At 60.8% G+C, this 24,506-nt stretch overlaps 1 protein-coding gene across 1 annotated transcript; it reads right to left on the bottom strand.

The window, feature by feature from the left end:
- Positions 1 to 264: 264 nt before the first annotated feature.
- Positions 265 to 23,524, bottom strand: RASA4B (RAS p21 protein activator 4B). The gene is given in 25 exon segments (XM_036824392.1): positions 265 to 923; positions 1,048 to 1,112; positions 2,460 to 2,580; positions 4,435 to 4,570; positions 5,739 to 5,785; positions 5,788 to 5,842; positions 5,844 to 5,876; positions 7,544 to 7,713; positions 7,919 to 8,063; positions 8,655 to 8,792; positions 9,022 to 9,214; positions 9,466 to 9,555; positions 9,557 to 9,576; positions 9,898 to 9,962; positions 10,279 to 10,429; positions 10,685 to 10,768; positions 10,770 to 10,803; positions 12,118 to 12,209; positions 12,419 to 12,550; positions 13,135 to 13,216; positions 15,108 to 15,237; positions 16,386 to 16,447; positions 16,967 to 17,080; positions 18,464 to 18,520; positions 23,329 to 23,524. Coding segments are annotated over 25 exon segments (2,403 nt in total). The 5' UTR covers positions 23,394 to 23,524; the 3' UTR covers positions 265 to 801.
- Between the last annotated feature and the right edge of the window lie 982 nt (positions 23,525 to 24,506).

Below are 24,506 nucleotides of genomic sequence, written 5' to 3'. Positions count from 1 at the left end.
CTTCAGGACACTTGGAGGAAGGGCCTCTTTGGGGGCTGCCAGGAGGGGCCAGCTGGTGAGACACATCAGGCTCTGTAGCCTGTGGGAGATGGATGAGTGGGACCCAGGGGTGTGGCAGGGACAGCAGGTGGGAGGAGAAAGGAAGTCCCCAGGACGGGGGGAAACAGAGAAGGGGCAGTGGGGATGCACAGAGACTGTGCTGGCGGCCCGGTGCTTGGCCACCCCCACCAGCAGCTGACCCCCATCACGAGATCCCAGAGCCTCCACAGTCACAGCAGGTTTATTGTCGGCAACAGAGCACCACGATGCTCTCCCAGGGAGCACAGCTGTGGCCACGAGGGGAGCAGGTGGGGTGGTGGTCGGGAGCAAAGGGGGTGCTGAGGTCCAGGCCTGGTCTCCTGGGCCCCGTGTTCCCTCCTGCCTCTCTGGGTCCAAGAAGCATCAGTCCATCTGGGTGTGGACCACCCTAGGGGTGGTTTCTGGCTGGGTCTGCCCTGGACAGGAGAGGAGGGACCCTGGGGAGTCTGGGATAGTGGCAGCGATGGCTGTGGGGCTGGCGGGGAGCAGCCAGGCCTCACAGAGGAGCAGGAGCCCCCGAAGTCCCCTGGAGATGTCAGGTGGGTGACAACAGGCCAAAGCAGTATCAGCGCTGGATTTCCGGACCCCCTGGCTCCCCCAGCTCACTCAGCCCAGGAGAGACCCAGGCCCTGCACCCCAACGAGAGGGACCAAGGTGAACAGCTGAGAGTGCACGGGGGTCTCCCAGCACCTGGCGGGGCTCAGCGCGGAGTGTGGGGCGGCCTCACGTCTGCAGCTCCAGGATGCGGCTGGGCTCCAAGGGTGGGGAGCCGGCTGGGCTGGACCTATGGGCCTCTCGGAGGTCCTGCAGTACCTGGAGCAGCTGGGCCAGTGGGTCCTCGGGGGCTGGAGGCAGATGCGGGACGAGGGCAGAGCAGGCAGGGTCATGCCTGTCTGGAAGGCCGGAGGCCCCTGGGAGGGAGGTCCCACCCACCATCCCTGAAAGGGGGGTCAGGTGGGAAGCACCTACCTCCTCCGGGGCCCGGGAGCACAGGGCCTGCCTCTGGGTCCGCACTCAGCTGTCGGTGCTTCTCCCTGTGGGGGAGGACAGGATGTGAGGGCTCCTGGTGCCCTCGCCCAGAAGGCTGGGTGACCCAGGGTGGGCCTCCTGAGCTGGAGGGGGCTCCTGGGGGCAGGGGGCTGTTTCAATGTACAGGAAGAAATGTGGACCCAGGTCTCGGCCCCGGGTCACCTCCCGCTTCCCCCCGTCCAGCCTCCTCCTCTGGTCCCCCCTCATCCTCCAGCTTGGCAAAGGTGGATCAACGGAAGGCACTTTGGAAACCAAGCTTGAACCGTGTCACTTCTGTTTCAGAGGGCCCTTGGGGAGAGATTCAAGCGGGGCCTGAAAATCCCCTAGTGTTACCTGGCCATGGAGTGAGTTTCATTCTTATGGGAACAGGAGACAGGGACATTTTAACCACGGCTCCTACCCAGGGTTCACCAAAGGTCCCCGGGTCGCTCAGATACAATCCTCTGTGCGCTTACACGGAGGGGCGGTGAGCAGCCTTGCGGACCCTGTGCTTGAAGCTCCTTATTTAGGAATTCTACTGGCTCAGCCCTTTGACCATCTCCCTGATCTATTTTGGATAAAATAGATCAAACTCCTCCTCCTCAGTTGCCTTCTAGGCCATAGGGGGTCGCTCTGATCCCTTACCCCTCTGCTCATGTGCTTATTCCACTTTTACTGTAGGAGGATAAACCTGTGTCGTTTAAGCCACCAAGCGTATGGTAATGTGCTACAGTAGCCACAGGAGATGAACCCTAGAAGAGCTGGTGAGGCAGCGAGGAGGTTGCCCGGCACCCCTCCAGGCCCCGGGGGCAGGGGTGTGGGAGAGAAAGCTGCCCCCATGCGAACAGACTCAGGGAAGCAGTGCTCTTAGGGAGCGATGGATTGCTTTAACATATCCCCATGCTGAACCGCCCCCACCAGAGGTTCTGAGTCAGTGGGGTAGGGCCCAGGCATCCTGTTTTTAAAAAGCGTTCTGTGTTTTCTAAGCTGGAGCCAGGGCTGAGAACCACTGAATTAAGCGGGTTGGCTGAGGGCAATCCTGGTGCTCTGAGGGCACCAAGGGGGGGCTGGGCAGATGAGGGGGCCGGGTCAGCCAGGGGGCACGGAGCAGCTACAGCCTGACCCTGGGCTTCCACAGCCCTTGGGACCTTCATCCTAAGATGAGCCAGCCTCATGCTGCAGAGATCCAGGTGCCCTCCCAGGTGTGGCTGCCATAGGCAGGAAGGTGCAGAGCCTGATTACGAGGGAAGAGACCAGCCACTGCGGAGGGGCCCTGAGCCCGAATCCCGGCTCCAGCCCCCGCCTGGCATATCCCCTGGGGCTGCCCAGGCCCTGCTGCGTGGGACTCGCTGCCCCTGCACAGGCCTCCTCACCGCAGTGTGGCCTCCACACCCAGCAGGTGCCGGTAGATGAGCTGAGCCTCCAGGTCATGGTCGAGAGGGTCATTCCACTCCTGCAGGGTCACCCGGGACCGCGTCTTGTCGCAACCCAGATCTGGGGGCAGAGAGAGGACAGAGTTACAGGCAGGCACTGTGAGCGCTTATGTCCAACTTCCTGGAAGGCAGATGGGGAAACCGAGGCCTAGAGAGGGCAAGGGATGCACTCAGGGGCCCCCAGGGCGGAGCTGGGCTGGGGGCACAGCCGGGAAGTCTGGCCCAGGGCCTGCCTGTGGCTCCCCACACTTCCAGGGGGCAGCCTCTCATCTCTCTCGGGTTCAGCTCCTGAGCCATGACTGCAGGACGTGGGAGTTGTGCAGGATACAACTTAGGGAGCTGGACCACTTTCTGGAAAATTCCTGCCTGGAAGGAAGCAGGGAGCAGCCTGGAACTGTAAGATCATGGTGAGGGGAGCCGGGGTTTTGTGCCTTGGAATAAGCCGGCCCTGCCACGTGCTGCTTTACAACCTTGGCAGAGACACCTGCATTTGCTAAGTCTCGGTTTCCTGCTCCACAAAATACGGCTGCCCAGCCCTGCCTCGTAGCGCCCTGGGGAGCCCCACTGTACCAATGACAAGGGTTACTGTCACAAGGTTACGGCCAGAGGCTGCAGGTCAGGCCAACCAGCCAGGGACGCCCTCGTAACAAGCTGCCACTGCTCAACCTCAGAGCCAGGGCTGGGCTACAGCAGGTGGGCCAGCTTCCAAGGGCCTGGACCCCACCGGGCTCGAGGGTCGGCCTGGCCTGCAGGCCAGGGGCTCCAAGTGCTGAGTCTCCTCTGTGACTGGGGAGCAAGAATTTTGTAAAGCAAAGGGGACTTCCCTGGTGGCGCAGTGGTTAAGAATCCGCCTGCCAATGCAGGGGACACGGGTTCGAGCCCTGGTCTGGGAAGATCCCACATGCCGTGGGGCAACGAAGCCCGTGCACCACAACTACTGAGCCTGCACTCTAGAGCCCGCGAGCCACAACTACTGAGCTCGTGTGCCACAACTACTGAAGCCCGTGCACCTAGAGCCCGTGCTCCACAACAAGAGAAGCCACCGCAGTGAGAAGCCCGAGCAACGCAACGAAGAGCTTGCCGCAACTAGAAAACGCCTGCGTGTAGCAACGAACACCCGACGCAGCCAAAAATAAATAAATTTATTTAAAAAAAAATTTTTTTTTCTAAAGCAGGTAGGGATAAGGAAGGAAGATCTTGAGCATTCTAGAACTTTACTGTCCAAGAGGGTAGCCACTAGCCACTTGAGACCATTCATATTAAAATTAATTGAAATTAAAATAAATTCAAAACTCAGTTCCTCGGCTGCACTAGCTACATCACAAGTGCTCAATAACCACATGTTCAGGGCTGGCACATGCACAGTATTGGACTGTACAGATACACACCATTTCCATCATCACTGAAAGTTCTAGGAGAAGCTTCTCTCTGTCATCCCTCCAGTGCCCAAGGCCCAGGGTGCCCCCAACTCACGGCTCCAGTATCAGGCTGCCAGTGTGGAAATATGCAAATTAGGGGGCTGTCTTCAGCCCTCATTAGCAAGGAATTCCTAAAGTGTGCTCCTTCGAACGCTGGTTCTGCAAGAAGCTCATTCACTGGGCCAGAAAAGTGTTCCCTGGCAAAGGAATTTGGGAAGTGCTGGGCTGGCTAAATGGTGTCAGATATGGGATTCTAACTCATTTTCAGGCCTCCTCCAGGGCCTCTGAGGTACCCACATGCATCACATACATCAAGTGGCATTTCCCAAACCACCTGGTCACGGGACCCTTTCTGTCCAGAGCAACTGCGGGGCCTGGTTGGCCTCAGGTGAGTGCCCACAGGTGCCCAGGTGGCTCCCCGCCAGGCCAGCGAGGAGGGGCTCCAGGGACCTGTCGGGGACAGATGCAGTGCCATGAGGCCCTGGTCTCCATCCCACCTGTCTTGTCCCTCTGGTGGCAGCAGCTCCACTTGTCCCCACGGAAGACTCCAGGGTGGTAGGAGCCTAGCAGGCCGGTGTTGTTGATGCTGACCTTCCGCAGTGCAGACAGCCACTGGTTCAGCTCGTTCACACACTACAGGGGGCACGGGGGGCGGGCACTGATGAGAGGTCACCTCCTCCGGGAAGCTCTCCATCCTTGAAGCTGCCCTATCTCTCAGAACTACACAGTCCCTGCCTAGCCCCGCTCGGCAGCTTCGGGTGAATTAGGAAAGGCTGCCCTTTCTCCACACGGATGCAGCCTGCACCCGACACATGGCTTGGTGAGCAGAGCGTGGGCTGGATTTCAGCCACCACTGGCCCCCTCGGCCGTGCCCTTGGGCAGTCCACAACCTGCCAACTGTATGTGGTGGCTCTGCTGTCACCATTTTTTCCCTGTGGCTCTAGACTCTGACCCAACAGGGAGTCCTTAGAGGTGGGGCCCGTGGGATGGGTCTGTGACCTCCCACCCCTGCGCCCAGGACAGTCACTGCGGGGAACAAAGCACGCCCCCTCCCACTTCACCTTCCTCCTTGCTCAATGTCCCTGCTCAAATGTTGCCTATCAGAGGCCCTCCCTGAGCACCGCTCCTGCTGCACCCTCACTTTGTCCCCTCCCTGTCTCAGTCTCCACTGGTTCCCATTTGACATTTTAAATATTTATTTATGGGTCCATCTTCTCCCCTGGGATGGAAGCTCCACGAGGGCAAGGACGCTGTTTTGTCTGCCGCTGTAACCCCACCACTTAGAATAGTGCCTGGAACCCAGAAGGTGCTCAATAAATATTTTTTAGATGAATGAATGAATGAGTGAATGAATGGATTAATACATGAACAGAGGAGAAAGGGACTTGAGAGTGTGCACCCAGAGCCACACACTCGCCTAAGTGTGTGATTGTTATGTGTGGATACACACACACACAGAAACACACAAGCAGCAACTCAGATACTTGGAAATACACTTTCCAAAAACATGCACAATGTGAAGCTTCAAGACATGGGGACACACCAGTCCACGCACCGGACCACACCCAGACCTACGTGTGGGTGCCGAGGCAGGGCCACGCAGAGACATGGGCATGGCCTCCCAGGCACCCAGACCCCAGGAGACACACACGCCGCACTCACATCAGATTTCACACCCCTGCTGTGCCTGATGTGGCCGACAAGGGGGTGGGAGGCTCACTCGATCCTCATTCCAGCCCACCCAGGCATTCTCCCACAGTACCCCCCGATTTGCAGGTGCCCCCCTCGGCACGGCCCACACCTTGCACTGCAGATAGGCGGTCTGGGACCTGCCCGCGTCGTCCATGAGATGACCTGCATGACGTGGGAGCTGCCGAAGCTCTTCTCCTCCACCTTTTCTGCTGCCCCGGATGTGGGCAAGCTTGATGAGGGTGCTTTTCTGGGGGAGAGGGGGAACAGGGGAAAGGAGGCTCAGGGTCCTAGCCAGGGTCACTCCACTTCCCATCTCTGGGCCTCAGTCTCCCCTTCTGCAGCATTAGGGGTTGGCGCGGGGGATCCAGCGTGCCTACCCTCCCAGGAGCCTACTCTGAGAGTGCCCTCAGCCGGGACAGAGCACAGACAGATGTGCCTGGCCTCTGTGGGCTCCCAGCAGTCCTGGGAGGTCTCAGCTTTAGCAAAGTGCCAGGAAACCCAGCTTTCCGGGGCTGGAAAGCACTGCTGCTGTGGACCAGGCCCTGGCCTTTGCAGTTATTTTCCCAACTCACCTTTGTTCTCCCAGGCCCTAAAAGTCACATCCCACCTCCCGGACCCTGCCCACTTCTGCCAATCATCGAATTTTGATGAGATCAAATGGGACAGGCAGAAGCTCTGGACCTAAAACATCTATGACCCTGAGGGACCCCCAACCTGCTAAAGCTGAATCTACGCTGCCAGCGCCCAGACGCTGTTCTCCTTGCTTCTGGAACTCACCAGGGCCCTTCATCATCCGAATGAACCAGTCCCCACGGCCCTCAGGCATCCAAGCTCACCACCCCCTGCTGGCCTCAGGGACAAGCAGAGAGGGGCAGTGCCAACTCTTGGGAGGAGTGGGGAAACCTGGAGGGGAGCCCTGAGGACCCATGTCTGAGCCGTCTCTGGGTGGGGCTTCCCAAAGAACAGAAGGACAGCCCAGAGGAGGATGTGCTGCGTGCACTGGGGTGTCCGCTGGAGAAGAGGCAGAAAGGAGGCAGTGGTGCGGGCGGTGCTTACACAGGGGGATACACGGGGGTGCCCAGAGGATGGCACAGCTCCGTGCCAAGGAGCGGAAAGGGGCCCAGAGGAGGGTGGGTAGGCAGGCTTTGCCCAGGGAACCCGAGGGCCAGGCAGCTGCCCAGAGCGAAAGAAGCTGGAAAGTGGGAGGCCCTGGGCTGAGGGGTCACCTGAGCTCCTTCACACCCCCTCTGCTCCCACCCCAAACTGCACAGGGCTGGTTGGGCATTCCTGGAGACATCCCCCAGATCCTGGCTGACTGGGGGTTAGGTTGGCCCTGCTAGGGGGTCAACAGGTTCCATCCAGGAGGTATGTGCTCAGCGCTTTTTGGGAGAAAAGTGCTCAGGAGAGGCCAGCCCAGGGAACGTAGTGTCTTCAGTAATACCATTGGTCTAGATCCTGCTCTGTGCCAGGCTCTGGACCCTTAGGGAGCTCATCTCATCTAATTCTCAACAACCTGGTAAGTAAGGACCATTATCTCCAATTTACAGGCCAAGACACCAAGGCTCAGAGAGGTTGACACACTTCCCCTAGGTGCACAGGGCAGGAACCCAGGACGCCTCTCAGCCCCTCTCTGCTTCCCTGAACTCCCAGTGCCCCCACCTTCCTTCATGTGCACCTGACCTAGAAGCCAGGGCTAGACACTGCAGCCGCTGCCCACACCAGGACCCCCTGAACAGAGGACCTTCTTTCTCATGGGTCTTAAGTGACCTTGTGGCTGACACCAGGAGCCTGCATCTGCCTGGCTTTCTTCTCTGACCCCGGTGGACCCTGGGATGGGCTCCGAGGAAGCGATACGTGCCTGCAGGATGTTATAACCCCTCAGAGCCCTACTTGCCCTCATCCTTCCTTACCCACCTTGGAGCTGGGTGTCTTGGCAAAGCTGAGGGCCTCCGTGGTGAGGGAGAAGTGGAGCTTCTTAAAGGAGGAGGACATGAGGGGGCCCTTGCCCTTGGTCCTGTGTATGAAGAGTGGCCCCTCCTTCACTGGCGGCGCCTGCAAGCTCAGGGCCCGCTGCAGGTCCAGCTCTGTAGGCCAGGGAGGGAAGGCGACAAGTGAGCCCCCTGGAGGGGAAGGAGGGGCAGACCGAGGGCGGGGCCGGGGGCGGAGCAAACTTCAACAGCAGGCTGTGGGTGGAGCTGCGAGAGGCACTGAAGGCGGCGAGGCCATGGGACGGGGGCGGGGCAAACGTGATCGGCGGGTGAGGGCGGGGCCGCACCGGGAAGCGCTCACCCTCTTTCTCCTGGATGTCTACCAATTTGGTGATGAAGTCCTTCAGCTGGGCCACGCCCTGGCGCACCGTGGGCTGCAGCGGTTCCATCCAAGCCTCCTTAGCCCTGGAAGCTGGTGTGTCCATGTTGCCCACGTTCTGGACCGCCTGGGGGATGACAGCAAGAAAGGCCAGGCTCTGCTGGGTCAGAGGCCGGGCCATTGCCGCTCCCCCCCCCCCCACCCAGTCTGTACTACTCCCACTGTAGAAATGGAGGTTGAGATGGCACAGGCTCTGCTCACGGGCCTACTCTATCCCCACTGGGGGTCAGGGGTGAATGGATCACAGCTTGAGACCTTTCGGGGACTTACAGTTGAGACTACTTGGGCCCAATCTAGTGACCTTCCTCTGCAGATTTAACAACAGATTCCGCTCCACTGGGTACCCTGGCCCCAACCTGGTGCCAAACAGATAAGTGCAGCCTGGGAGTGAGTAGATCTGGGGGTTAGAAGACTCCAATTCACCCCTGACAGGCTGTGAGGCCTTGGGCGACCTCCTGCTGTGGACCTGTTCCCTTATCCATGAGACTGGGTGACCATGAGAAAGCTCTGTAAACTGTGAAGTGCAGCGCCACATGAGGGTACCGCTGGCCTGCCACAAGGCTTTCCTGGAGCCAGTGGGGAACACACGGCAGTCCAGGCAAGGACCCCTGTTCAGCAGCCAGCTGGGCACCTCCCGCCAGTGTCCAAAGTCCCGGACCTTGGCCAGCAGGAGCAGGGTGCGGCTGGGGCGGGCGTCTGCGTGCCGCTCCCGCAGGTGGAAGAGCTTGGGCGCCATGATGGCAGGAGAGATGAAGCGCAGGCACAGGAAGCTGGTGACGGCGACGAAGGGCACGTTCTGGAGGGGTGCGCGAGAGTTGGGGGCTGGACTCCCCTAGGCCTGGGCTCTGACAGCCCCTTTCCCTTTGGCGCTGTCCCCACCTCTCCGCATCACCTTCCCACTCCCGGCCCCGGCCCCGCCCTCGGCTTCTAACCATCAGGCCCTTCCTACCACATCTTGGGGCTCCACCACTTCTTTTCCCCCCCACTTTCTCCCCTCCGCCCAGCCCCACCGGCACAGGGCGAACCTCGTCCTGGGCGCTGGGGAAGCGCTCGCGCACGCGCCGGAAGAGCTGGCGGAAGGTGGCGCGGACCACGGCGGGGCATGCGCGAACCGAGCGACTGAGCGAGCTCAACAGCGCCCCCAAGTGGGCGCGCAGCGTCTGCGCGCTCTGCTCCAGCACCTCAGCTTCGGTCTGCGGGCGGTGCAGCCCGGAGCACCTGAGTGAGCCCGGGGCAGACCCGCAGAAAGGTCGAGGTCAGCGCTTGCACTCATGACTCGGACAGGGGCACCCGGAGACACAGGCGTAGAAAGACATCAGCCAAGACACGGACACAGAGACCACGCCCAGGTGGGCAGTGCAGACGAAAGGTAGACCAGGCAGAAAGAGCGCTAAACACACACTTGAAGAAAAGGGCCTGACCCCCCCGCCCCCCCCCACCGCGCCTTCAGGGATCACCCCTGGCCTCACCCTACATCCTTGACCTCCACCTTGCTGGGGTCCAGCTCCACGTACTTCTTCTCCTCAAACACCCTGTCAATGATGGGGCCCAGGACGCGTGCAATACCGCATTCCAGCCACCTGGGGGCCACCGCGAGCCCGCATTGGTCCCGAACTCCCACCTCCAGCTGCCCGCCATCTTCCTTGCAGCTGGCCTCCCTGCCACCTTGGGCATCTATCCACCCGGAGAGAGCCAGGCACACAAGGAAGGTGGCTCAACAAACTGCAGCTACATGAATGAATGAATGAATGAGTGAATGAATGAGTGAATGAAAGTCTTATCCTTAAAGAGCCCTGGACGGGAGACAGAAGAGTCAAGTTTAAGTTTCAACTCTGTCTCTTAGCCTCTCTGAACCTGTCTCCTCATCTATAAAACAAAGACAATATACTATGCAAACTCACCTTCAGAAAAGACTCCATGGACTTGGAGGCCAGAGAATTGCTCCGAAACAGGGTGTTGGCCTCACCTACAAGCAGAGGTTCCCATGGGTAGGGGGTTGGCACAGGGACAAGGCTTTGGGGAGGAGGATGGAGGACCTTGGGGCTGGGGGCTCTGTGCTGGATGCTCAGTAAAGAGCCTCCTGGCCACCTCCTAACCCAGCACCCCACCTCTTGCCTTTTGCTCTTTCCTTTGCTCCTAATCTGACCCTTCTCCCTCCTTAATCGGACCCATCAGCCTCCTACAGGAGGACTTTGAGATTTCTCTCCTCCCAGCATCCCTGGAGTCCTGGGCTCTCGTCCCCCACCATGCCCTCAGACGGGCCACTCCCTCCCAGGCCTCACTGGTGCGACTCAGCCCCAGCTGAAAGAGCAGGTCCAGGAAGTCTTTGGCCAGTCCCTGCCCCAGGAAGAGCTTGAGCAGGGTGGTGGCCACGTCCTGGCGGCATTCCGTGCTTGTCGTCTCCTCGATGAGTAGGATCAGCTGCCCTGGGCTCTGCGGGAGGCAGCAAGGAGAGGTGGGGCTGCAGGACGGCATAGGGAAGCCAAAACCCTTCACTCTGAGGACCGCAGAGGACCATGGGGAAGGGGGGGCACTTTCCCAAGGGACGGAGGGGCCCTGGGCACTGGCTGGTTTCTTTACCATCCTGACAACTCAGATCTCTGCCCTTCAGAGTGGGTTGAGAAGGACAGGGAGGACACACCAGACTGTCCCTGGACCCTCCCACCTTCCCCAGGGGCCCCCCCTCACCTGGGTGCCCAGCTTCACCTCACGACAGAGCAGCTGCACCAGGGCTGGTAGCAAGCCGGAGGGCAGCACCATCTCGTCCCGCAAGCCGCACCTCCAGCTGCAAGGAGCCCAGGTTGCCCCTGGAACAGGGCAGCCTGTGACCTCTCCACCAGGGACCAGGCTGCCCGGGGCAGTGCACCCTATCCCCACTGCCTCCGTTTTCCCTGCAGTCTCTCCGCACGTGCCCTCCACCTTGGTTCCCTGCACTGCCTCTCCTCCCATTTTTTGCCTGGGATGTTCTCTCTGTTTGGAAAGCTTTTCCTGCCTCCGTCCTCAGGGGGAACTCCATCCATCTTCAAGGCTGGCTCTCCCCGCCACCTCTAACTCCGTGGATCCAGGCTTCACCCATGTGGACTCCCCAGCCTTGAGCCTGTCAACTCCCAGAGAATAGCTCCCGCATATATATATTTTACACTGGAAGCCAATCAAATCCCCAAGCTTCAAAACAACCTGCCAGGGGAAACTGAGGCTCAAACAGGTAAGCACCTTGGCCCCATTGACCCTAACTTCCAAGCTCCCTTGCTCTGACCCTTCTAGGGGAGGCCGATGACCAAGGACTTGACAGTCTCTACGGCCCCCCGCTGCCCACAGCACAGCAACGGCTAAGTGACACATGGCTTCTAGAAGCCATCAAGTCTGCCGTGGCTGGTTCTGTGGAAATGCCTTGGAGCTGGACACAGGCGTGCCGCCCAGCCTCTGCCTGTGAGGGTGGGGATGGTGGGGGGGCTCTGGGGCCTCCTGTGGAGAGACAGAGCTGAAGCATCCGAGGTGGGGGGACACTGCTGGTTCTCCCACTTCCGGGCTAAGTAGTGGGCAAAGAGGCCAGAGGGCTTCCTTGATAGGGCTGCCAGATTTACCAAAACAAAAATACAAGACACTCAGATAATTGAGTATTTTTAATATAAGTTTGTCTCAGATATTGGATGGACATACACTAAAAAATTATTCAAGGTTTATCTGAATTCAGTTTTACTGAATATCCTATATTTTATCTGGCAATCCTATTCCTGGAAAATTGGGAGGAGCTCTGGCTCAGGGAAACTGACTCAGAGCTCTGGGGACTTGAACACTGGTCTGAGGTCTGCAGAGAAACCCTTAAAGGGAAAGTATCTGAAGGCTTGTTCTAGAATCTGCCAGAAGACAGAACGCAGGAGACGTGTATTGCCTTGGAGCTCTGAGGACAGGGCTGAGTCCAGGACTGTGAGAAGGGGGACGAGGCGGGATCTGGCCAGATGGAGAAGGATGCTGGCCTGGTGGGCGAGGGCCACAAGAAACCTGGGGCGGCATCACCCACCCCTGACCAGCACACCTGTCTCCCTGCTGGCACCAATGCTCTGCCTCCCAGGGCCCAGAGCCAGCCCTGCCAACCCTGCCACCGAGCCACAGGCACTCACTCTTCCCGCTGACTCTTGGACTGGTCGGGCTGCAGCTGGAACCAGCCCTCCTCCTGCTGGGCCGCCCGGAGTCTCTGGACATTGAACACCACCTGGGGGTGGGGCAGAGGCATTATGGGTCGGGGGGCATCCTGGGGCTGGGATCCTCAGGTCTCTTCCTTGCCAGCTACTGTTCTTTTAAGAGGGGGTACCTTCCGAGGGTCCCTGAGCACCAGTGGCTGGCTCTGGGGAGTCCCGGGCCTCCTGGGGATGGCCGGGATGGAGGCCGGGCGGGTGCGGCCTGAAGGGGCAGGGTGCTCACCTTGCCCAGGAAGTCATTGCGGCTGACAAGGTCCCAGTCCCAGGCCTCCACGCACAGCGCCTCTGCCGCCCCCTCCTCCAGCTCGAATTCAAACGTCTCATTCCAGCGTGGGTAGCGTGACTTCTTCACGATCTGCCCAGAAAAGGGTCAGCGGCGGCGGGGCTGACGCCATGAGGCTCCCCAGGCCCAGCCAAGGACAGACACCCCCCACACTGCACCTTCCCCGCAGGGGCCCTGATGCAGCTTCCTCTCCTCGGTCCAGGCAGAGGCCCCGAAATAGCAGAGGTAAAAACTTCCTGTCCAAACCCCTACTTGGTTCTCAAGTGGGGAAATTGAGGCCCAGAGTGGGTAACGCACTTGTCCAAGGCCACACAGCAAAGTGGTAGCAGGTTGCACTGAGAACCCAGGTCTCGACGCCCTCCCCGCCGGGACTGAGCTCACCACCCTGGCTGTTCCCCAGAGGTGAGAAAAGTCACGTGGGCAGCTGTTGGACTTTGCAGATTAACCCCAGGTGGGCTGTCTCGGCCCATCTGGGCCAGGAGTGAAAGGCAGCTGAGGCCACAGGAGCTGGCACCAGAAGGGCTTGGACCCACTGTGCACTCTCGGAGAGGTGGCCCCACTTTTCTGAGCCTCCTCTGTAAGACTGCAGGCCCAACCTGACCTCCCAGGTGATGGTGAAACCCCCCTGCCCCCTCCCGGTCCCCCAGCCTCCTCACCGAGGTCTCCTGCGTCCGGCCGTTGTAGCGCACTCGGACAAAGGGGTCAGATGCACCATTCCGGTCCTTGGGGGCTAGGTCCCTGTGAGGGAGGAGAGCATCCACTTGTCACCAAGCGTCCCCTGGGCTAACACCCCACCACTGTGGGGTAACCCCACGCCGGGCTGGAAAGGCCTGGGCTCATCCTGGGCCTGGCAAGCTGGGTGGCTGTCAGCTCTCCAGCCATTCCCACCGCGGTCACGCCATGGACCCCTGGGGCGGGGGCGTCCTCCAAGGCTCCTTCTGACTCGGCCGCTGCACCTCCTCTGGTGGGCGGGGCAGGCAAGGCAAGCTCAGCCGTGGGACAGCCCGGGCCAGGGGCGCCCCCCTCCCCCTCCCAGTTTCCAGGGCAACGGCCACCTCCCTGAGCCTCGGTTTCCGCATCAGTAAAATGGAGAAGATAATCCCTTGAATTGAGATGATGGGCTTCTAGAAGGCCTGTCCCCGCAATATCCCCCCTACTTGAGGGAGGCCTTGGTGAGCGGCCCTGACCACCATCCTGCCCTCTCTCCACAGATGGTCCTTTATGAAGCCCAAGGCTGGCCGCGGTGCCCCCAGCTTAGAACCCTCTGGAAGAACCACAAAGCCCAGCCCCGTTCCCTTCCCTGGAAATATTATTTTCTGCTCCTTTCCGTCTTTTCCATTTTATGCCTCTCGTGACTGCTTTTCTTTCCTCCTCAGAACTGTCTAATAAAATTCCAGAGTTTGGCCTTGAGAATCTGCCCAGAAAGACGAGGAGGAAATGTCCTGTCTGTTTCTGCCACAAAGGCAGCTCCTTACAGGGGTTGGAGCCAAGGAGCCTGGGGGATGAGTCCCCTCACACGCCAGACAGAGGGCTGACCGACCACTGCCCCCCACTCCCACCCAGGCACTTGCTAAGAGGAGGCCAGGCTGGCCCAGCCGTCGTGTCCCCGACAGTCTGGGCAGCGTGTGTGCACGTGTGTGCGTGTGTGCGAGTGTGCGTGAGCGTGTGAGCATGAGGGTTACAGAGAGCCCGGCCCGGGCGAGGCTGAGGAAGGAGGAAGTGGGTGAGCAGAGGCGTGGATGGCCCGTGAGGATGACAGAGCGTGAGGGACGTGACTGTGATTCTGCCCAAGGCCAGCCCTTTTCCAGCTGGCCGTGCCTCTTCCACATCCCGGCCCCAGGACAGACAATAAAGCCGGGGGAGCCATAGGCCTCATGTTCAGGAGGGAGGTCTTCCTCCCAGAGTGGCCCGCTACCCCGCGGCTCCTCCCCAGGTGCCGGCCCGCTGGTGTGTTCCTCCAGGGGACGGCAGGGGGAGGCTGGGGGCCCCCGCCTGCTCCCACCCCAGAGCCAGGCAAGGAGCCGGAGGAGGGGGGTTGGAGCCAGACAGGAAGGTGCTTCTCATGGAGCGTGTGTGACTCACACTCGGACCCAGATGGGAGTGGAGCCTGCAGCTAAAAATACCCTGGTAGGGGTGGGGGGTTCCCTGTCACAGGTGACAGGCCCATCTTCCCACCCAAGTCACTGTCGCTCCTGGAGAGAACCCCGCCCCTCCCATCTGGAGGTTTTCAGCCACTCCTTCCACCCCCCGACCCCACCGAGGACTCCCGCCCACCTCACGAGTCGGGCCAAGTTCATATTGAAGTTAAAGCCAGGGGAAGCCCAGTCTTGGCACTGGGGCGGTATGATCAGGGTTCAGGGTCCCCTGTCGCCCATCACCCCCACTGCTCAAGGACGCCTGAATTTCCAGCATTAGAACATCATGCCTTCTCCTAAGAGACACAGCCTCCTGAGCGGGGTCATCTGGGAAACGTCTTCAGGTCAGAGAAGCCAGCCCCCTGTGCCCAAGAGCCCGCTTTCCAGGGAGGAGACATGGGGTCAGGAGGTGGAGTCGGGGGAGAGGAGGCCCAGCAGCCACAGTGGGTTTCTCTAGTTTCGTGGGGCCCACTGCCCAGTCTCCCAGGGCTCACCTGGCCTCCAGCACAGAGCAGCGCAGCCGGCAGGCCCGGGTCCCCGGCACCACTTCCAGCCGCAGGTGGATCTCGCCCTGCACCTCCTCATCAGGGTCGACCTCCGTCAGATGGGCCCATCCACTGAAACCTGAGGGGCCGCGGCTCAGCCAGGGCCCTGGCCCTTCTCTCTCAGCCCCGCCAGGCACCACGGGCCCCTACACAGTCCCCTCGGAAGCCTCTCAAGCTCCCGTGAGGCAGAGGCTGCTGTCCCCAGTGACAGGTGGGGAAACTGAGGTTCAGAAGCTGAACAACAGTGGTTAAAAGAGCCTGGGTCAAATTCCAAGTCCTCACTATTGTGCCACGCTGCATTTGGTGGCCCTGACCCTGACCCATCCTGGGACTGGCCTCTCTGCCTCAGTTTCCTCATCTTAAAACAGGGGGAGAGTGGCTGTCACCCAGGGGTGCTGGGAGGAGGGCCTAAGCCCAGATGGGGGTGCGACGAGGGAATGGCATCATTAGGGCCACTGGCCCCCAAGGGGCTGGCTGGGGCCACAGGCAGGACAGGCCTCAGGCCTGGCAGGGCCCAAGAGGCTCCGTGAGTCAGCAGACGCCCCCGCCCCCAGGCCTGCCCCAGCCTCACAGACGGGAGCAGGTGTGTGCCGGGGAGGCCCCTTGAGAGTCACAGGGGCTCCGGCCAGCAGAGCCGGAAGCATCTCAGAGCTGCTGGTCTGAACCTGCGTTGGCAGATGGGGACTCAGTCCAGGGGGGGCAGCACCAGGTCACACGGTGAGGCTGGGGCAGGGCTGACCCCTCCAAACAATGTCCGCATCCCCAGAATCCTCCAAGGCGCTCTCCAGCCTAGCCCCGCTCCAGGCCGACCCCTCAGGCTTAGGACACTAGGACCCAGGCTGAGGGGACCCCGTGGGGTACAGAGCCAGCCAGATTGGGAGGAGGGGTTCCCACACCTTGGCCACGCAGCGTAAATAGGCCCCTTCCCCTGCCTGCAGAGGCCTCAGATCCCACCACTAGCAGCCCCTCTTTGCCCTGGGGGGATGTGGTCCCAACTGAGGGCGGGGACAGAATGGGGCACAGAGGCCGGGGTGCAGGAGTTAGAGAGGGCCACAGGCCCTTCTGGGGAGGGTAGAAATGGCTTTTCCTGAGCATGGGGGCCTGAAGGAGCCCGGAAGAAGGGTCTCAGAGTGGAGGATGGGCCGGGGACTGGGCAGACCAGTGGGGGGACAGGGGAGGGAGGCCAGGGGAGGAGAAGCAGGAGTGGGCTCCCTCCCGGGATCTTACCCTTAGGGTGAGTAGCCAGGGTGTCCCTGGTAAGGCAGACCTTCCCGATGACGTCGTCCCGGCTGGAGGGTGGAGAGGGAGCCAGAGCTGGGCGGGGCTCGGTGCGGAGCCCAGGACCCCCTCCCGCGCAGTTCAGGGCCCCTGGCGGGAGCAGGGAGACTAACACTCCAGTCACTTATAGGAGCCCACGGAGCCGGACCCATGACCCTTCTGTAGGCCCTCTCATGGGCGTGGGATATGTTTCCGCACGTGGACTGACACACATGCCCAGAAACATGCCAAGCTCTTCTCTCCGGGGGCCTGTTTCCTAGCTTGCATCCCCGTGCATGTGCACACGCCCAGTGCATGTGCACACGCCCAGTGCACGTGCACACGCGTGATGTGGTGGGAGCACAATGAATCCACACACACATACACAGACACCGCACATCCAAACCCTGCACCTTCCGGATCCCCCCGGGCTCCCCCTCCCTCCAGACTGGAAAGAGGATGCCGTGACCAGCAGTCCCAGCAGTGAAATGGGCCAGAGAGGGACAGGTGGCGGGGTCTGGGCCCCAGCTGAGGACTGGGGTTCCACCCACCTGAGGGCATCCTCGTCCATGACGTAGAAGGCCACCGAGTGGAAGGTGGGCGGCAGGTGCACCTGATACTCCTCGCCCCAGAAGGGGCACAGGGTCTTCCACACAGTGGCTGTCCTGCAAGAGAGGACCCTCGGCACTTGCCTGGGCCGCCCGCAGGCCCCGGGCTGGGACAAGGCGGGGCTGTGTGGCTTGAGCCCACCTTTCCCCACATCTGCCTCCATTCCCAGGAAAAACTGCTCTGCTAGGTCCCGGACCCACCGTCCATCACCAATCATTCCCTCCTGACCTTCCTCTCTGCCCTGGGTGGGGCACAGGCTGCGTCTATCAGGCCATTTTCCATTTGAGGAAACTGAGACCAGAGTTGGCAGTAGCTGGCCTCAGGTCACACAGCAGGACAGTGGCAGAGCCAGGACCAAAGCCTCCCCCTGGCTCCTGATGCTGAACAGACTCACTGAGGGTAGAGGCAGGGGGATGGCCAAGTTGACTCTGGAGACAGAGAGTCCTCCTGGGGGCCCTGAGAGCCAAGGTCTGGGTCCTGACCCACAGAGGTCCTGTATGGGCAAAGCCTCACCCAGTTCTGGCTGAACTCCCCAGGACAGAACCTTCAACACATAGGGCTCAGCAGGGTATGTGGGTGTGGGGAAGCTGAAACTCCCCAAGGACCCAGATGAAGGCTCCGGGGATCACCTTCACCCCAACCAGTTCTTGGACAGGTCACTTGAACTCTGGGGCCTTGGTTTCCCTGTCTGTCATTGAGACAATCAGAGCATGCATCTCTCCCCCCCTCATGGTGTCCATGCTCAGGAGAGAATCTGGAAAAAGGTGTTTGCAGTGAGAAGAACTGTGAGTCTGGCAGCCTTGGCTATCCATCAGCAGTGCACACCCAGATGGGCAGAAGAGCTGAGCGGCTTTGGCCATGAACTTGGAGGCACAGGCCTGGGTGAGAGAGGGGACCAAACAGCAAAGACCCTGCCCAGAATCATGGAGCCCATGGAGAAAGGGATGCCCAGGGGAAGTGGCCCTTCTGGGCAAGTTAGTTCTTCTGTAAATGGGATGTGACGCTATCGTACGGAGCTCACTGGAAGTATTAAACGGGGTGGAAAAGGTTCCTCACAGGGCCTGGCACAGACCACATCCCCTAAGTGACAGCGGTTGTTACTAGTCATCATCTGTCCCTCCTGCGGGTTGTAAAGGTTGTAAAGAGCAACAGAGTCGGTGAGAGGCCCTTGGCTGAGCACCCAGCCCAGGCTAGATAACCACTCCATGGGCGTTAAGGTCAGTAATTAGCAAGACTTGTGGGTCTTTCTTACCTCCTAGCAGGCTGTTAGGGCCCGATGGGCTCCAGGGAATCAGATGCTCCAAGCCCTCGCCACGCAAATTTCACACACACACACACACACACACACCCTGCCAGATGTGTGAGCTGGAACGGGGCCGGGGGAATGGCGAGCAGCCCATCTCACTCACCCTCAGGTGGGGGCGGGGCGAGGGCGGTACCTTATGATGGGCTCGTTGTCCACCCTCACGATGCAGTAGGGGTCGCTGCTGCCCGTGCTGCAAGAGAGGGGCGGGGAGGGGCTGACTGATGGGGCGGCCGGCCGTGGGCACCCCTCCTTCCTCCTCCAGGGGCTCCCAGTGACCCCAGGAAAAAGACAGTCAAGGCTGAGGCACCAGGTCCTGGACTGAGACCCAAAGAATCCTCAGGCAGGAAAGTGTACCTCCAGCCTCGGTCTGGGAGGGGGCTGGTGAGGCAGAGGCAGGATCGTGCACCAAGGCTCCCCTGCCCGCTGCTTCTCCAGCTCGGGAAAGGGTGCTTCTCCTTCCTGCCGCCTCCCACAGCCCACCCCCCTGCCCCGCCTCAACCAGGGAAGACAGAAACAGCAGTCACAAAAGCCTACCCTCAACCAAGTCAGCCCCTCACTCTCTCCTCTCAGACTTGGTTCCTCCCGTTCCTCCCGCCTGGACTGCCTTCCCACTCCTCCCAAGACCCCTCCTCAGTCCCCTTCACTAAGAGCCCTCTCCTGTCCCAGAGGCCCGGAGTAAGGTCTCCCCTGCCATCCCACTGCCAGCCCCCTCCCTGGCACGTCTCCCTCCATCCCAGCACTGCTAGTGATGTACTGTCACCAGCTGCCTCCCCTACCTGTCTATGAGCTACCTGAGAGTGGGGACCACTTCTGTGTTGACAGGGCTTGGCACAAGACGGGGTCCCGTGAGTGTTTATTGGATGAGTGAATGAATGAATGAATGAACGAATAAAACCATCGGCCTCAAGCTCCCAGCCATCTGGAAAAGAACGAATGGGCCAGGCAACCCAGGACCGCTTGGTTCCTCCTGTCTCTGTTGGTGGGGAATTGATTCCTGGGGTTGAGGGCAGCCCTGGCCAGGCCCAGGGCCACTACTGGGCAAGAAGTGGGGGCGGCCTGTCTTCAGAAGTGCCCTTCAGGCCTGGCGTCCATAAAAAGGAACTGTTTTTGCATGTTGGAGGTTGGGGAATTCCAAGCCCAGCTTCCCTTCTCAAAAGGGGATCTTCCGGCAGAGGAAGCTACTAGAGACAAACATCTCCAAAGGCTCTCCTGACACTGATGCGAAATGTCTCCTAAGACTTGGTCCCCCCTCCCCGTAGAGTGGGACCTGTAATGCCAGCTCACAGGGTAGGTTCCCTGGGCCCCTGGCATGATGTGAGGCCCAGCCCGTGGGAGGTGTAAATGTTATGTAAATGTTAGCACTGCCCTGGACTCCTCCTTCTTCCGTCTGTAACCCTCTCCCCTATCATTCAAGAGCCCTTTCCTCCAGAGAGCCCCTTGGGAACATCCCAGCTTGCATCCCACTGCCTCAAAGCCAGGGGACTCCGGGCCTCAAGCAATCAGGGCCCCGTGCACCGCGGGAGCTGGGCTGGGTGGCCGGGCCCAGGAGCTGCATGTGTAACTCGGAGCAAGGAGGGAGAGGTCAGGGTGGGCTGAGACCTCAGTGGCTGCCCCCCACCACAAGGCCTCCTCTGCCTCCAGGTCTGGGGCCTCCTGGCAGCCCCAGGGGCGAGGAATCTCTTGCTTTTCCCTGTAAGCCCCGCACTGCCCACTGCTCAGCTCAACGAATGAATCCCTACTGAACAGTGAGGTTTGGGGCTCCTGTTGCAGGCGGGGTCACTGGGGTGGGCAGAGGCCTGCGGGCAGGAGCAGACCTAGCGTGCAGGGCAGCCGTGAGCTGGGTGGCTGGATCAGAGGGGCGGAAGGGGGCAGGGTCAAGAGTGGGCTGAGGCCAGATTTAAGGACCTGAGCCCAACTGTGGCCCCTGGCCAGTTGTTGGGACTTGGGCCTTCTGCCCTGATGAGGCCCTTGGGCTGGGCCCCTCTCCCACTTCTCTTTCTCCAAGCCACTCACAGCCGCTGCTGGCCCAGCCTGGCTCCTTGTGGGGCCTCTATATTTAGGGCCTTGGCAGTTTCCAGGCTGTGGAACGGGGAGGATCAGGGTAAACCCCGAAATAGTCCCGGGCCCGTCCCCAGGGCCACTGGGCGTGGGAGCCAGTTGGCCACTGGTCACCATGAGACTCAGCTCCTGTATGGCTGACCCAGGCCCCCAAGGATGGGAGGAAGCATGACAGAAGCAGATGGGTTCTGGAAGCTGTTGGTGATGGGGTACACAGCTGTGCTCTGTGCCCTTAAGGGGACTCAAAACCCATGAGTGGAAGTGGCTGGGAGGCCGGTGGTCACTGTGTGATGACTCCCTTCCTCAGAACTGTCTCAGTCAAGATGGGTCACCATGGATGAAAGTGAACTCCCCGTCCTCAGAAGCATGCAAGTCCCAGCTGGAAGGGATGCTGCTCGGGAGACAAGCTGGGGCTGATGAGGCCCAGTGGGGCAGGCTCACCGCCCCCCGTGCCTCCAGCACTTGGGGAGGGCCTCCTGTGACCTCCAAACCCCCGCCATGCCTAAGCCAAACGCTCTGCGTGACATTTGCGAGGTTCGGTCCCCACTGAGCCCCCCTGGCAAGCTTGCAACCTGGGTCCAGCTAGGTTGCCCTGTCAGCAGCAGAGTGGGTTTGAATCCTGACTTCTCCCCCTACTGGCTGTGTGGCCTTGGCAAAGGACTTCCCCATCCTGAGCCTCGGTTTCCCCATCTACAAATGGAGCATATCTACCTTATAGGGTTAATAAGAGGATTAAATGGGAAGGTCCTGGACACATCTGAATCTCCCCTACTGTGGACCAGGCGTCCCTTAAGGGACCTGGCATGCCAAGACAAATGAGTCATGGTTCCTGACCTCAGAGTCACGTGGTGCAGGCAGCCCACGAAGGAGCAATTGCTACCAAGGGCTTCGTCCTAACTCCAGCTGACCCAAAGTGCTGGAAGGCATGGAACAGGGGCAAGGAACCCTGCCCAAGGGCACCAGGGAAAGTCCTGAAGAGGAGTAGAAGTTTGGAAGAGGTCCTAAAGGGTGAATAGGAGTTTTCCGGTGAACCCTGAAGGGGAGTCCTTGAAGGCAGAAGACGCACACGTGGGCAAAAGCAGGGCTGTGAAGGCCAGTAGCCCAAATGTGAGGGGCTGAGGTGGCGGAGTTTCACAGCTGGATTTAAAAGATGGTTGACGGGTCAGAGCTGCGCACACCAGCCTCTATGGGGAAGGCAGAGGAAAGGAGGTAGGGGGAGGTGAGGAGGCAGGAGGGCAGGGCAAGGAAAGAGATTCTGGAGGCAGAACCCTCAGAACTTGGTGGCCGCTCCCCTGGGGATGGAGGCACTTGGTGGAGTCCCTCAGCGGTGCAGAGGCAGGGCTGGGCAGGGAACTGGGCACCATGGCTCCCAGGTAGGCAGAGTCCACAGTTTCACCGCCCTATGCTGGTGAAAGCCTAGAGTCAGGCACTAGGGCCAGAGCTGCAGGGATGGGGAGGGAGGCAACAGATGGAGGGGCTGCTCCTCCCAGCCGCCACCAGCCACAGGAGGCCAAGCTGACCTAGATACCAGTGCCCGCGTGGGGGGTGCTTAGAGGCTGGGCCTGGAGGCTGAGACCCTTCTCAGAACTCATCTGCCTTCCCACCTCAGAGACCACATTCCCAGCTCCCGCCCCAACTCCCCCGCACGCAGCGAAACCCACCTTGAGACAGCCCGCCCAGCACCCTCCCTCACCCATTGCCATGGCAACGGCTGAACCTGGCCTCGTCAGGCCCAGGGGGCCTTGAACTGGAACTGCTCATGGCGCTGAGGGTGCTGGGAAACTCACAGGGGCCACCGTGCGCGCGAGGGAGATGCCCTTGCCCCGTCCTCCTGCACCCCACTCCCCAGTCCACCACCTCTCTGCATCCGGGAGCGCCCTGAGGAGCCCGGGGGCGGGGGAGGCGGCCAGACTTTGGACCGTATGCTGCCTCCGGGCTCCCCCGCCCCCGCCCCCTCCTCTAGGCAGCCAGGCCCCTCAAGCTTCGTACTCTCCACCGCTCTTATCTGAGAGGGATTCCCACCTCCAGTTTACAGCAGGGAAACTGAGGCTTTGGGCACAGTGAGCTGCCTAAGGCTCATACAAGGGAGCCAGTGATGGGACCAGACTGCTCAGCTCTGGCACCTATTGAGGAGGGTGGGACCGGGGCTTCGGAAACCTCCTCAGCTCTGGCCAGGGCCCAGGGAAGGTCCTAGGTGTCAGTGTTTGTTAGGAGCCCTAGACTCAAGACCTTGCTCCGCCACTTGGAGCCAGCATTTCACATCTCTGAGCCTCGGTTTCCACGTCTGTAAAATGGAATGGTGAGAACGACCTTGCTGGGTGGTTGTGAGGATTAAAGGCAACGGCTCAGGTAAAGCCGAGGGTACAAGAGCAGCTACGACCCAGCCCCCCATCCTGCACCGGTCCCAGCCTCCTGACCTAAGGTCCACTCTTCAGGCAAGCCCCTCCCTTCCCAAATGCACAGCAGGAAGCCCCAGGACAGCCCGTGCACACTCCCAGGTACTAAGGGTTCCAGAACTACTGAGGAAGACCCCTCGTTTCTAGGGGGGGCACCCCACACCCTCCAGCCACACCCCGCCCCCCCCCCGCCGGCAGTGCATGGAGACAACTCCTTTTCGATGTCTCCCCCACGCCCAGCTCCTGTCCTATCAAAGTCCCTTCCCCTCTTGAGCCGCCGTTCTCTCTCTATTCACTAAGGCCCCTTACAGATCCCCGCCCCCTCCCCAGACCCCGGCCCTTCCCTGTCACCCCCTGTCCGGTGCTCGCAGCAAATCTCACTGTCCCCATTTCCCTGCCAGTCTCCTACTGCAGCCACACTCGGCACACCCTCACCACTGCTCTATTTGTGGGCGGGCCGTGTGGACCCCAGAAAGGTCAGGCAGGCATAAGGGGCAGCGCCCCTCCCCGGAAAGTTGGGGTTCCCTCCTCCGGCCGTGCTCACATATCCTTGGCGGGCAGGTTCTTCCCCTCCACGATGCGGATGAACAGCGAGCTGCGCTTGGCCATCGTGGGTCCGCGACGCGGGGTCCTGGCCCGGGGGGAGCCGGACGCCAGGGTCCAGGGCAGCGGCCGGCGGTGGGGCGGGCGCTGGACTGGGCGCAGGGGGGGCGGGCCCCGCTGGGCCTGGTAGGTAAGCGCGGGGGCGGAGGAATCGCTCCCACTTCATTCACCCCGCCCCCGCCCCATGTGAGGAGGGGGGGGGGCACAGCGCCAGGGCGGACCAATCGGAAGCCGGGGCTCCCCGGGGTGGGAGGGGCCGGCCCGAGCCGCGGCGCTCATTGGGCACCTGGGGCGGTTTAGGGGAGGGGTCTGCACTGAGGGGTTGGGGAGCGCAGGCTGGAGCTGAGGGGCGATGGGCGCCCCTCTAGACTAGTGGAGCCGTAGGGCCCCCGGTGACTTGCGCCACGGGTCCTTGTGGGCGGAGGGCGTGGTCCGAGTGCCTGTACCCAGGCGCTCAAGGGCTGTGAGCCCGAGTGTGCTCTGGGACGCGTGAGCAAGTGCGGGGATGCGCGGGTGGGGTCGTGAGAGGAGGATAGCCCTGGCCACCCGAGGCTGACGCTTGGAGGCCCTGCAAAGGTGTAAATTGAATGGATGAATAATCGGATGAACTTAGTAAACAATAGGAGTGTTTGTGTTAGAGTTGCGTGGACCCAGAAGGAGGTGAAGCAGGACAGCTCAGAGATTTGGGGGATCCAGAGGTGCGGGGGCCAGTCTGAAAGACCTGGATTATTTGGGTGAACCTGCTTGCGAGGAGGGAGCTTTCTCAGTCATCACCTCATTTAAGGCTTTTACATCCCCTCAGTGGGAACCTGGATGAGGCGCTCAGGTTCACAGAGGGGAAATTACTTGCTGGAGGTCACACAGCTCTCCCCTGGCAGGGCTAGGCCTGGCTTCCCCAGAACTCCATGACTGAGGGCCTTTCCACAGGGGGCACGATCTTTCTCCCAGCTCGGTGTCTAGAGCTGAGTTTCTAGAATTGTCCCCCTTCCCAGATCTAGAGGTCACAGTCCGGGGCTGGCACAGCAACGACTGGCCCTGGGCAGCTGGCTCCCGGTGAAGGTACTGCCCCAAGCATGACTGCAGACTTGGGTCCTAGCCCCAGCCCCACTACTCCCTTGC

This window comes from Balaenoptera musculus, chromosome 15 (assembly GCF_009873245.2).
Source record: "Balaenoptera musculus isolate JJ_BM4_2016_0621 chromosome 15, mBalMus1.pri.v3, whole genome shotgun sequence".
Classification (NCBI taxonomy): domain Eukaryota; kingdom Metazoa; phylum Chordata; class Mammalia; order Artiodactyla; family Balaenopteridae; genus Balaenoptera; species Balaenoptera musculus.
The sequence above is the reverse complement of the archived record's forward strand: the minus strand, read 5'-3'. Positions and strand labels throughout refer to the sequence as shown.